Here is a 12,990-nt window from a genome sequence, read left to right as displayed (position 1 = left end):
GATGCCCCATCTGGAATGTGGTGGTGGGATCACAGCTCACTACAGCCTCGAACTTCTGACCTCAAGAAATCCTCCCACCTCGGCCAACCACAGTGTCGATATTACAGGCACGAGCCACTGTGTCTGGCCAGGAAAGCCCTTCCGTTCCACCTGAATGGTATTTCCACAGCATACCTATAGCCACTGTTGTGTCAAACTGCATCATTGCGGGAAAAGAAAAGGCGAGAGGTGAGTGTTTTGCCTTTTTCTGAACATATCAGACCAAACCTGGGTTGTTTAGCATTTTTTTGTTTTTTTCTTTTTTGAGACGGAGTCTTGCTCTGTCACCCAGGCTGTTGTGCAGGCGCGTGATCTCGGCTCACCGCAACCACCACCTGCCAGGTTCAAGCAATTCTCCTGCCTCAGCCTCCCAAGTAGCTAGGATTACACATGTCAACCCCATAACCCCATGCCCAGCTAATTTTCTTTTTTTTTTTTTAGTAGAGATGAGTTTCACCATGTTGGCCAGGCTCGTCTTGAACACCTGACGTCTGGTGATGCATCTGCCTCGGCTTCCCAAAGTGTTGGGATTACAGGCATGAGCCACCGTGCCCACCCTGTTTAACCCATTTTTTGGGTTAAACATCATTTAACATGTTGGACAATGTATCAACATCATTTAAGATAGGCATGGCCAGCTGGGTACGGGGGCTCACGCCTGTAATCCCAGCACTTTGGGAGGCTGAGGCGGGTGGATCACAAGATCAGCAGTTCAAGACCAGCCTGACCAACGTAGTGAAATCCCATCTCTACTAAAAATATAAAATTTAGCCGGGTGTGGTGGCATGTGCCCGTAATCCCAGCTACTCAAGAGGCTGAGACAGGAGAATTACTTGAACCCAAGAGGCGGAGGTTGCAGTGAGCCAGGATCATGCCACTGTGCTCCACCCTGAGCAACAGAACAAGACTCTGTCTCAAAAAAAAAAAAAAAAAGATGGGCACCGCCTCAGAGTGGTGTGTCTAAACAAGGTGGCTAGAAGAGAGAGGAATATGCAAACCAGGCTTAAAGGCGGGTTAAATCAGAGCTTTTCATTCCACAGAAGAGAAATTTTAATGGGGTCAGAACGCTGATCTAATATTTGAAAGCCTGCAAACTAGGAGAGAGAGAGAATACTGTTTTGTTGTAGAAGGACCCAACCAGCTCTGACGGTTGAAAGCAACGTGAATGCAAATTTTAACTCCAGAAAAGCAGAGCTTCCTAAAATAGGACTTCCACAGCAGTGGGATCTGCTTCCTCGTTCAGTTTGCGTAGTTCCCATGAGCGAGACACTCCTTGAAGAGTCAGAGCCCGTTAGGAAGTTGTGTGAGAACTCAATCACAAGTTCTTTGTTTTTGTTTTTGTTTTTGTTTTTGTTTTGAGACACGGTTTTGCTCTTGTTGGCCAGGCTGGAGTGCAATGGTGTGACCTTGGCTCACTGCAGCCTTCGCCTCCCAGGTTCAAGTGATTCTCCTGCCTCAGCCTCCTGAGTAGCTAGGATTACAGGCACCCAGCACCATGCCTGGCTATTTTTTTATATTTTTAGTAGAGATGGGTTTTCACCATGTTGACTGGGCTGGTCTCGAACTCCTGACCTCAGGCGATCCACCTGCTTTGGCCTTCCAAAGTGCTGGGATTACAGGCATGAGCCACTGTGCCCAGCTGGAACTCACAGGCTCTTTGGATGGCCTCTGAATGTCATGCAACTGTTTTATTTTTCATTAAAAAAATTTTTTTTGACACAAAGTCTCACTGTGTTGCACAAGCTGGAGTGCGGTGGCACAATCATAGCTCACTGCAACCTCTAACTCCTGGGCTCAAGCGATCCTCCTGCCTCAGTCTCCCAAGTAGTTGGAACACAGGTGCAAGCTACCACACCTGGCTAATTTGGATTGGTTTTGGTTAGAGATGGGATCTTGCTATGTTGCCCACACTGGTCTTGAACTCCTGGCCTCAAGCAATCTTCCTCCCTTGGCCACCCAAAGTGCTGGGATTACAAGCATGAGCCACTGTGCACAGCTGAGATTTTTTAACTTAGTCTTTTTGTATATGTGATTTTTTTTCAAAGAATACATAAATGGTAGGGAAATTTCTGAGTTAAGAGCAATACATATGATACGAAACTTGATATATAGACTAGAGGTTCTTGGCTGAACTGGAGAGGCTGGCTTTAGGTGATCCATGGACTCCCTGAAATTGGGGACACCGTTGGAAATACGCGTGAGCTCGTGGACAGTTTCCTCTGATTTTCAGTCCTCAAAATGTCTCTCGGACTCAAAGATGGCTTAGGGCAGAGGACGCGTGTCCCCCAGTATAGAATCTCAGACAGTGTATGTCAGTAAAGATTCAGCAGAAAAGCTTTGCCAAATTGAGTGCTTTGAGGTAGCTTTTTCATCAAGTCAATGTACCTGGGATCTCTCGTACATCCTAATCTCACTCTCATAAGGTTTCGTCATTTCTGCTTTCCCTACTCTTCTTTGCCACCCTGCTCCCTCTCCCACCAGACTGGACTCTGAAATGGGCATGTACAGAGGAGACCCCAACACACTTTAAGCTTTGAGTGGAGAGGACACAGCCTCTGCTGGGACAGGGAACAGAGGGATGCAGAGACCCTGAAGATGCTTTTGGACAATGGTCTGAGGTTGGGACAGTGGCAGGAGACACCGTTCACCCCGGATCTCCAGGACAGGAGACCAGCCTGTCAGTTACACGTGTTTTTCTTCAAACTAGTTGCCAGGTTACAACGACCAATGACATCAGAGATTCCAACCTCTCCGATTGGAAGGATGGGATTCCGTGGGTACCTAGGAGCTCAAGTGGATAACAGCAACTTCTCAGAGCTGTTCTCCACTCCTGACTTCTCCCCAGACTTGAGGATAGAGAACTCACTCTTCTGGATCCTATAGAGTCTGGAAGAAGGCTTTGGACAGAACAGGGACTAGGTTCTGTGGGAGGGAACAGAGTTTGGGAGAGATCATGACCAGCCATCAACCACATCCCCAGGTTGAGTACGAGAGCCCTCAGCCTAGCACCTCGGGGTACTCCCTCCCGGAGATGGTGGATGATGAAGTGCCAGAACCACCAGGTGAGGGGACTAGAGGAAGAAGAGATGGGAGAGGATTGACTAAGAAGAAGGAAGGGGGCTGGGCACAGTGGCTCACACCTCTAATCCCAGAACTTTGGGAGGCCAAGGTGGGCAAATCACCCAGTCAGGAGTTTGAGATCAGCCTGACCAACATGGTGAAACCCTATCTCTACTAAAAATACAAAATTAGCTGGGCAGTAGTGGTGGGTGCCTATAATCTCAACTACTCGGGAGGCTGAGGCAGGAGAATCACTTGAGCCTGGGAGGTGAAGGTTGCAGTGAGCCAAGATCGTGCCACTGCACTCCAGTCTGGGTGAGAGAGTGAGACCCTGTCGCAAAAATTTTAAAAAAAGCAGCACTTGAGGAGGGTGTGTGGAAAGAAAGGAGGGACTCAGACCAGGCGCGGTGGCTCACACCTATAATCCCAGCACTTTGGGAGGCCGAAGCAGGCAGATCACTTGAGACCAGGAGTTTGAGACCAGCCTGGCCAACATGGTGAAACCCCCATCTCTACCAAAAATACAAAAATTAGCTGGGCATTATGGCAGGCACCTATAATCCCAGCTACTTGGGAGGCTGAGGCAGGAGAATCACTGGAACCCAGGAGATGAAAGTTGCAGTGAGCAAGATCGTACCACTACACTCCAGCCTGGGTGACAAAGCAAGATTCTGTTAAAAAAAAAAAAGAAAAAAAAAAGACTGGGGAAAGTGGGGAACACACAGAGCCAGGGACCAGGGAAGGAAATGAGGAAACGTTCTGAGGACAGAGAGATGGAAGAATGGGGAGGAGAAGAGAGGCACGTTGTTGGGTTCAGCAAAGGAGAAAGACAGAAAGATGCTTGCAGAAGCCAACAGTCTGCGAGGCTGGGGAGGATGGAGAGTGGTTTGGGGTTTTGAGTTGGGGTCTAAGGTGATCAATTGTAGAAGCGTTACACGATGGCCTGGTTTCTTTACTCAGTCCCTTGGGTAGATATCAGCCCTCCACGTAGGTCCTTTGGTTGGAAAAGGACGAGGGAGTGGTCGGACGAATCCGAGGAGGAGCCGGAGGAGGAACCAGAGAAGTCGCGCAGCCCTGAGCCTGAGGAGACCTGGGTGGTGGAGTCGCTTCACGGACTTAAAATGAAGCTGAAGCGCCGGCGAGTGTCGGCCGTGCTCCCTGAACACCACGAGGCCTTCAACAGGCTGCTTGGTAGGACACCCCAGAGGGCACCTCCAATCCCGTTCTTTTCAACAGGAGGAAACTTCCCATAAGCACTTTTCCCACAATACGTCCCCCCCAGCCAGCCCCAGTGGGTGAGCTCTCCATTCGGAAGGACTCAGAAGTGGTCACTCAGGAGGGACGTTTAGGAGGCGGTTGAGGATTCGGCTAGACTTGATAAAGGTCTGTGATTGGGATAGGAAAGCTTGGTTTCAGGCCAGTTGCAGCGGCTCACGCCTGAGATCCCAGCACATTAGGACGCTGAGGCAGGAGGATCGTTTGAACTCAGGATTTTGTGGCTGTAGTGAGTTATGACCACTGCACTCCAGCTTGGGTGACAGAGCAAAACCCTGTCTCAGAAGAAAAGCAAAGGCCGAGCACAGTAGCTCAAGCCTGTAATCCCAGCACTTTGAGAGGCTGAGGCGGGTGGATCACCTGAAGGCAGGAGTTTGAGACCAGCCTGACCAATATAGTGAAACCCTGTCTCTCCTAAAAATATAAAAATTAGCCAGATGTGGTGACACACGTCTCTAATCCCAGCTACTCCGGAGGCTGAGACAGGAGAATCGCTTGAACCCGGGAGGTGGAGGTTGCAGTGAGCTGAGATTGTGCCACTGCTTCTCAGCCTCGGTGACAGAGCAAGACTCTGTCTGCAATAAATAAATAAATAAATAGAAATAAAATAAAGAAAAACAAAATCAGAAAACAAAGGAAGCAGTTTCAGCCGTGCCTTCTGAAACTTAATGTCTCTTCCTGACTTTTTTTTTCCTTTCGAGACAGAGTCTTGCTCTGTCGCCCAGGCTGGAGTGCCTGGCGCAATCTCGACTCACTGCAACCTCTGCCTCCCGGGTTCAATAATTCTCCTGCCTCAGCCTCCTGAGTAGCTGGGATTACAGGCACATGACACCACACTTGGCTAATTTTTTGTATCCTTAGTAGAGAAGGGGTTTCAATGTTGGCCAGGCTGGTCTCGAACTCCTGACCTTGTGATCCGCCCACCTCGGCCTCCCAAAGTGCTGGGATTATAGATGTGAGTCACCACGCCCGGCCTCGTACTGAGTTTTCTAACCCTAACTGTCTCCATCCGTAGAGGGGGATAACAAGGCCATGGTCACACCCTGATGTGACTGTCTCATGAGAAAATGACGGGAATTATTTTATGACTCTGCAGTGGTCCCTGCATGTCTGCGGGGAGGGCATCCTGGCTTCTTCCCAGCTCTCCATCCGGTAGATTCACACACCCAGCGCCTCCTTCACCCTCTTCTCAGGGCAGTCTCAGAGCAGGAGCCTCTCTCCCTTACCCAGTGAAAGTCATCCTCTCCTCTCCCATCCACCTCACCCGTGGCCACCAACCTGAGACTTTCCCCAGGGAGGCACAGTTCTCCTGGCTGCCCTGTTGCTCCCACGGAAACTCTGTTCCACTTCTCATGCTAGCATCTGCTCTCTAATCACAGAGGATCCTGTTGTTAAAAGATTCCTGGCCTGGGACAAAGATCTGAGGGTATCGGACAAGGTAAGGTTGTCCTCCAGGGAACTGTGTTCCTGCTCCAACACACAGCCTGGGGGAGGGTGCAGCTTCCACATGCTCCTCTCTCCCTCCACCATCTCCCACCTGATGCTCCCAGTCTGTAGGGTTTTTGTTCTTTTTTTGTTTTTTGTTTGTTTGTTTGTTTGTTTTCTGAGACAGGGTCTCACTCTGTTGCCCAGGCTGAGGGCAGTATCATGATCTTGGCTCACTGAAGCCTCAACCTCCCAGGTTCAAACAATTCTCCTGCCTCAGCCTCCCAAGTAGCTGGGATTACAGGTGTGCACCACCACGCCTGGCTAATTTTTGTGTTTTTAATAGAGACAGGGTTTTGCCATGTTGGCCAGGCCGGTCTTGAACCCCTGACCTCATGTGATCTGCCATCCTTGGCCTCCCAAAGTGCTGGGATTATAGACGTGAGCCACTGTGCCAGGCCAGCTCCCATGGTCTTGAGTCTTGGTGCCCACCTTTTTTTTTTTTTTTTGAGACGCAGTCTAGCTCTGCTCCCCAGAATAGAGTTCAGTGGCATGATCATAGCTCACTGCATCCTCTAATTCCTGAGCTCAAGCAATCCTCCTGCCAAAGCCTCCTGAGTAGCTAGGACTACCGGCACATGCCACCATGCTCGACTAATACACAGGATCTCACTCTGTTGCCCAGGTTGTTCTTGAACTGTTGAGCTCACATGATCCTCCTGTCTCAGCCTCGCAAAGTACTGGGGTCACAGGCGTGAGCCATTACTCCTGGCTATTCTCGGTCGTTTTAGGATTTGTCAGCATCTCCCTAGGGACTCTGCTGGTCTCTTGCAGAGTGAATGAGTGGCCCTTGCCTCTCCTATGGGTCCTTTGGGATCTGAGCCTTGGGCCACAGTCCAGCTGCAGCCCTGAAGCTCCTGGCCCCTCTACTCTCAGCTCTTTGGAACAGTTCTCTGCCTGGCACACAAAGACCCTCCTGACACCAGGCGACCTGGACATATTCCCTTCAAAGATCCCATCGGAGCTCACCATCCTGGGAGCACCAACATCTCTTCCTCTAGCTTCTTGGATTTGCAATACCCCTCAACCCTGCAATTTCCAAATAAGCACAGTCACCCCAACACTGAAGTCCTTTCTCTGATGGGCAACGCCTCCCCAGTCCCTCATTCCCTCATCTCCATGATCTTCCTCTTCTGAGATGTGACCTCTCCCTCTCTTCGTCCCTTTCTCTCCATCAGTACCTCCTGGCCATGGTCATAGCGTATTTTAGCCGCGCCGGCCTCTTCTCCTGGCAATACCGACGCATTCATTTCTTCCTGGCTCTGTGAGTAGTTTGCTTCCTCCTATCCATCAATATCCAACACCCTGGGACAGCAGGGGAAGTGGAATTCGAAACTTTCATTTATTCTTTCACCTATTTGTCCTCTTTACTCTGTGTATAAAAAAGACAGGACTGTACTATGTGTTATAGTTATTATACTATTATATTAAAGGTGTTCTTAGACTGTTCCATCTAAAAACAAACTCAGGCTGGGTGAGGTGGCTCACGCCTGTAATCCCAGCACTTTGGGAGGCCAAGGTGGGAAGATCACCTGAGGTCAGGAGTTCGAGACCAGCCTGGCCAACATGGCGAAACTCTGTCTCTACTTAAAAAATATAAAAATTAGCCAGGCATGGTGATGTGCACCTGTAATCCCAGCTACTCAGGAGGCTGAGGCTAGAGAATGGCTTGAACCCGGGAGGCGGAGGTTTGAGTGAGCTAAGATTGAGCCACTGCACTACAGCCTAGGTGACAGACTGAGACTTTTTCTCAAAAACAAACAAACAAACAAACTCAAAAGCCAGTTTACAAATAAAAGAATAAAACAAAAGGAAGCATAATCCCCTCCTAAGGGAAGAGGAGAAGGAGCAGACACGACGCTCCCCCCAGCAACAGCCATTTCTGGTTCTTCTCTCTTTCTCCTTCACGCATCAACCCCAAATGCAATTGTTCATCGTCGTCCTCTGGGTTCCCATGACAGAGGCCACAGTTCAGGGCCCCTCACATCACTCAAATCCACTGTCAAGTGCTCCCTGCTGGGGCCTCCTGGAGCCTCTCCCCAAGCCAGGGGGCTTCCTAGTGCAGCCTGAACATCTCTGCAAAGCGCAGGTCCAACGCCCCCACTGCCCACCTGAGCAGCTTCCTTGGCTGACGTCTTTCTAAACCGAGGCCAGGTCCACAGTGCCAATTCCGCCCTCTCTGAGTCTCCCTACAGCCACACCGGCTCACCCTCTTGCTGCCCCCTGGCTCGGTTTCACCGCTCCTTCCAAATGTCCGCCACTCAGCTTTGCATCTGCGTTCTCCGTCTGGGGTCCTGAACGTGGTTTTGAAGACAATGACCCATTCCTTGAAGTCAGTTCACCCCACAGCCTCTGTGGTGCCTGCCCTCATCTTCCCACCTCTGCACGCCCACAGCACTCCAGTTACAGCCTATTCATGTGACATTGGGATTAGGTGATCTGCCCTGATTTCTCCCAGTCCCATTAGACTAGATGCTTGTAGAAGGCGGGGTTTGGCAAAATGTCAATGTATCCTATTTTATTATTATTATTATTTTTTGAGACAGAGATTTGCTGTGTCCCCCAAGCTGGAGTGCAGTGGTGAGATCATAGCTCACTGCAGCCTCCATGTCCTGGGCTCAAGCCATCCTCCCACCTCAGCCTCCTGATTAGCTCAGACTACAAGGCTGTGCCACCACACCTGGACAGTTATTTATTTATTCATTTGTTTAATTTATTTAAAAAAAAATTTTTTTGAGATGAAGTCTCGCTCTGTTGCCCAGGCTGGAGGGCAATGGCATGATCTCGGTTCATTGCAACCTCTATCTCCTCGGTTCAAGCAATTCTCCTGCCCAGCCTCCAGAGTAGCTGGGACTACAGGCACATGCCACCATGCCCGGCTAATTTTGTGTATTTTTAATAGAGATGGAGTTTCACCATGTTAAACAGAATGGTCTCAATCACCTGACCTTGTGATCCACCTGCCTTGGCTTTCCAAAGTGCTGGGATTACAGCCGTGAGCCACCGCACCTGGCCTATTTATTTATTTATTGCTGGAATGCAGTGGCCTGATCTCTGCTCACTGCAATCTCCGCCTCCTGGGTTCAGACAATTCTTGTGCCTCAACCTCTTGAGTAGCTAGTACTAAGCCGTGTGCCACTGCACCAGGCTGATTTTGTATTTTTAGTAGAGATGGGGTTTCACATATTAACCAAGCAATCTACCCGCTTCAGCCTCCCAAAGTGCTGGGATTCCAGGCATGAGCCACCTTGCCCGGCCAGTTTTTTTTATATTTTTAATAGAGGCAAGGGTCTTGCTATGTTGTCCAGGCTTGTCTCAAACTCCTGGCCTCAAGCAATCCTCCTGTCTCAGCCTCCCAAAGTGCTGGGATTCCAGGCTTGAGCCACCACTCTGGGCCACCAGTTGGGTTTTTGTGTCCACCCTGAAGGTGGTCTCTGTCCAGAAAGGCCCTCCTGAGGAAGGAATGGCTCTCTGCAGGGTGAGTGCCAGTCCTGAGCTGAGGACGGTCCCCTGCCCTCCTCTCTGGGAAGCTGACCTCAGCCGGAGGTCTCTCCTGGTGATGCCCCGAGCAGCAACCTGATTTCTGCCCCCAGCTACCTGGCCAATGACATGGAGGAGGATAACCAGGCCCCCAAACAAGACATCTTCTACTTCCTGTATGGGAAGAACCGCTCCCAGCGACCCTTGTTCCACAAGCTTCGACTCCAGTTCGTTTGTTCCATGCGCTGGAGGATTCGGGTTTCCATGGAGGAGTTGGAGGAGGTAGGTGGAGCATGGGGAGGTGGGGGAGGTGGGGGAGGTGGGAAGGGATCAGGTGGGTTGGAGGCTGGACGAGGGGAGGGAGGAGTATCCTGGGAAGTCCCCGTCTTCTCAAGGGGCATTTGTTTTTCCAGATCCAGGCTTATGACCCAGAGCACTGGGTGTGGGCTCGAGATCGCACCCTCCTTTCCCAGAGTCCAGGGACCGTGGAGGCCTGAGGTCATCGGCCTGAGGGAAGGTACATCTGCGTCCTCCAGGAAAAAGGCAGAATATTGTGGTCTATTTAGGAAATCCGAGGAATCCAATTGCTTGATCTGGCTTCAAGCCTGGGCAACGTGGCGAGATCCCCTCTCCACAAAAATACAAAAATTACAGGCAGTGGCTCACACCTGTAATCCCAGCACCTTGGGAGGCCAAGGCGGGTGGAGCACGAGGTCAAGAGATCGAGACCGTCCTGGCCAACAGTAGAGAGGAAACCCTGTCTCTACTAAAAGTACAAAAAATTAGCCAGGCGTGGTGGTGCGTGCCAGTTGTCCCAGCTACTCGGGAGGCTGAGGCAGGAGAATTGCTTGAAACCAGAAAATGGAAGTTGCAGTGAACCAGGATCGCACCACTGCACTCCAGCCTGGCGTTAGAGCGAGACTCTGTCTCAAAAAAAAAAAAATCACCTGGGCAATGTGGGAGGCATCTCTATTCCTTGCTACTCAGGAGGCTGAGGAGGGAGGATCTCTGGAGCCTGGGAGTTTGGGGCTTCAGGGAGCCCTGATCCTGCCACAGTGTGAGACCATGTCTCAAAAATCATCATAAATACTGAGTTCCGGAGGTTCATTATGATTGAAGCACTTGAGTTACCGGTGCAGGCAGAGGATTCAGTGAAGATTTGATTTACATCTTGTGCAGCTAATCACGCTGAGGACTCAGCATGAGCCCGAACATTAGGAAGTGAGATTATGGATTAGGCTTCTGGACTGGTGGTTCGTGATGTTGTCACATTGGAAACATAGCTAGCAAGGTTACGGTAATCTTAAGGGACACAAAAGGCCCCAGGTGTGATGAAGTCCAAGGCCACATTCTCTGAGGGTGCGCTACTGCCCTGGCAGACCGACCCAAATTCTTTGCCCTGAAGCAGATCACTGGGGCTGACCGTGGGTGTATTGAGTGAGTTTTGGAGTCAGGGTCACCAAAGTGTCAGTATCGCAATTGAACATGATGGCTCAGAAGCAGGGTAGAGAATGAAGGGCAGGAGATAAAATTGGATTGATCAATTGCTCTGAACTCTAGTTAGAACTGATGTGGGATGTGAATAACCTTCCCGTCTAGAGAACTGCCGCCTTGAAGTGTGACATCCTCTCTCTCTCCCTTCCAGAACACCAGGCCCAGCCAGGGGAGATGTGGATTTTCAGCAGCAAGTTTACTCCAATGCTAATGGCAGACACCATTAAGGACGAGAGCAGCCATTTGTGCAGATCAACTAGAAGAACCTGGACTGTTCTAGAAGGAGCTGAATAGAGTGATCACGCTGTCCACCTAGGAGCGGGGGTGGGTGGGGGTACTTCTAAGCCTCTGTGGGGGACAGTGGGAAGCCAGGGCTGTTTCTGGTTCCGCCCCTTCCTGCAGCTCCAACTCCCTTTTTATATTGCTGAATTCCAGCCTCCCCGGGGTGGAACCTGGGAGTTCTGTTTCCTGTGGACTTGGTTGCCACAGTCCAGGAGCATTTGAAGGCACAGTGCAGGTGCTCAGATTGGCACAGAAATAGGATTTTAACAGATAGCTTAACACATACTATGCATTTTATTGGTTTGTTTGGAAAATGTTGGCCATTGAATTATTAATATGCTTATTTCAAATAGCTTGGAAATTGTTGTACTTTTGAAAACGTGCCGTTCCTGTAGAGTTTTTTGATGAGAGTTATAGCTGTTATATATACATAAATATTCATTTTTAAGAAAGAATTTTTATCCTAAATCTATTTTCTTTCAACTGTTTTTTCTATTATTATATGTGCTCCTGAAGCAAGCCCTCTTCTTATCCCTGACACTTACATAATAATCTGTTACATTTATAGCTGTGGTCGTTCCCCTAAATTCTTGCAATAGAAATTCCTATTTGCTATTTAGTGTTTGTTACTGAACTGTGAGAATTCCGTTGTGATTTTCAACATGTCTTAGATACATACTAATCTGTCTAATAGATACTATGCATTTTATTGGTTTATTTGAAAAAGATGAGCATAGAATTATTACTACATGTATTTTAAATGGTTTGGAAATCCTGGTATTTTGAATAGATGCTGTTCCTATAAAGCTGTATGACGGGTGCCATAGCTGTTATATACACATAAACATAACTTTGTTTTCCTTTTTAAGAGAGGATTCTTTTAACCCTAAATCTTTTATCTCTAAATCTTTGTATCTGTTATTACCTGTGGTGCTGGAGGAAGCACTCTTTTTATCTATGATACTTACTGAATATATTACCTTTATGGCTACGGGGTAGTTCCTCTCAATTCTTGAAAAATAAATTTTTATTTGATGTTAAGTGTATGTTTTTGAAATGTGAGAATTCGGATGTGATTTTTGGCCTTGTATTGACATGTTTGTATGTTACTTTAAAGAGGATGTGTGTTTTTAAGGAGGACAAGAGCTGTGTGTTCTCAAGAGAACAGTGCAGTGCATCTCTTAGGGGCATGCGATAAAGACCAAGTGTTCTCACCTTCACAGAGAGTGTGATCATGTTGGTCTTAGATTGCTTATTTGCTGTGAAGTAACATTTTTCCTTAATGGGGCTGTGGTTGTTTGAACATATTTATTAGCTCTGGAAGACAATCCTGTATTATTTTTTATGTTAAAAAAAAATGTAAGGCTGGGTGCAGTGCTCATCCGTATAATCCCAGCACTTTTGGGGGTCATGGCGGGAGGATCACTGGAGCCCAGGCGTTTGAGACCAGCCTGGGCAAGATAGCGTCTACATCTATTTAAAAAAAAAAAAATAGAAGAGAAGCCTGATCCCAAGCTAAAGTTTTTTGTTTGTTTGTTTGTTTTTGTATTTTTTTTTTTTTGAGATGCAATCTCACTCTGTCGCCCATGCTGGAGTGCAGTGGCATGATCTCAGCTCACTGCAACCTCTGTCTCCTGTGTTCTAGTTATTCTTCTACCTCAGCCTCCTGAGTAGCTGGGACTACAGACTACAGGTGCATGCCACCATGCTGGGGTAATGTTTGTATTTTTAGTGGAGACAGGGTTGCACCATATTGGCCAGGCTGGTCTCAAACTCCTGACCTCAAGTGATCTACCCACCTCAGACTCCCAAAATGCTGGGATTATAACATGAGCTACCACACCCAGCCCCCAAGCTAGAGTTTTAAAGCAGGAA

The 12,990-nt window shown here is 48.8% G+C and overlaps 1 protein-coding gene across 1 annotated transcript; it reads left to right on the top strand.

The window, feature by feature from the left end:
• Window positions 1-2,944: 2,944 nt before the first annotated feature.
• On the top strand, window positions 2,945-9,836 carry LOC105716765 (speedy protein E4-like). The gene is made up of 6 exons (XM_012451562.3): window positions 2,945-3,101; window positions 4,060-4,290; window positions 5,754-5,812; window positions 7,038-7,123; window positions 9,453-9,621; window positions 9,753-9,836. The coding sequence occupies exons 1-6, from the start codon at window positions 2,993-2,995 to the stop codon at window positions 9,834-9,836; spliced, it is 738 nt and encodes a 245-aa protein (XP_012306985.2). The 5' UTR covers window positions 2,945-2,992.
• Window positions 9,837-12,990: the final 3,154 nt, after the last annotated feature.

This window comes from Aotus nancymaae, unplaced genomic scaffold, assembly GCF_030222135.1.
Source record: "Aotus nancymaae isolate 86718 unplaced genomic scaffold, 86718_ANA_hifiasm-v0.15.2.pri h1tg000015l_1, whole genome shotgun sequence".
Lineage (NCBI taxonomy): Eukaryota > Metazoa > Chordata > Mammalia > Primates > Aotidae > Aotus > Aotus nancymaae.
Note: the sequence above shows the minus strand (reverse complement) of the source record. Positions and strands in the feature narration are given on the sequence as shown.

What these genes read in the sequence shown, in the direction of transcription:
- LOC105716765 (XM_012451562.3), top strand. Translation starts at nt 2,993, where the DNA reads ATGACCAGCCATCAACCACATCCCCAGGTTGAGTACGAGAGCCCTCAG. An exon ending in ATCTGAGGGTATCGGACAAG is followed by an intron (nt 5,813 to 7,037) that starts GTAAGGTTGTCC and finishes TCTCTCCATCAG; the next exon opens with TACCTCCTGGCCATGGTCAT. An exon ending in ATTCATTTCTTCCTGGCTCT is followed by an intron (nt 7,124 to 9,452) that starts GTGAGTAGTTTG and finishes TTCTGCCCCCAG; the next exon opens with CTACCTGGCCAATGACATGG.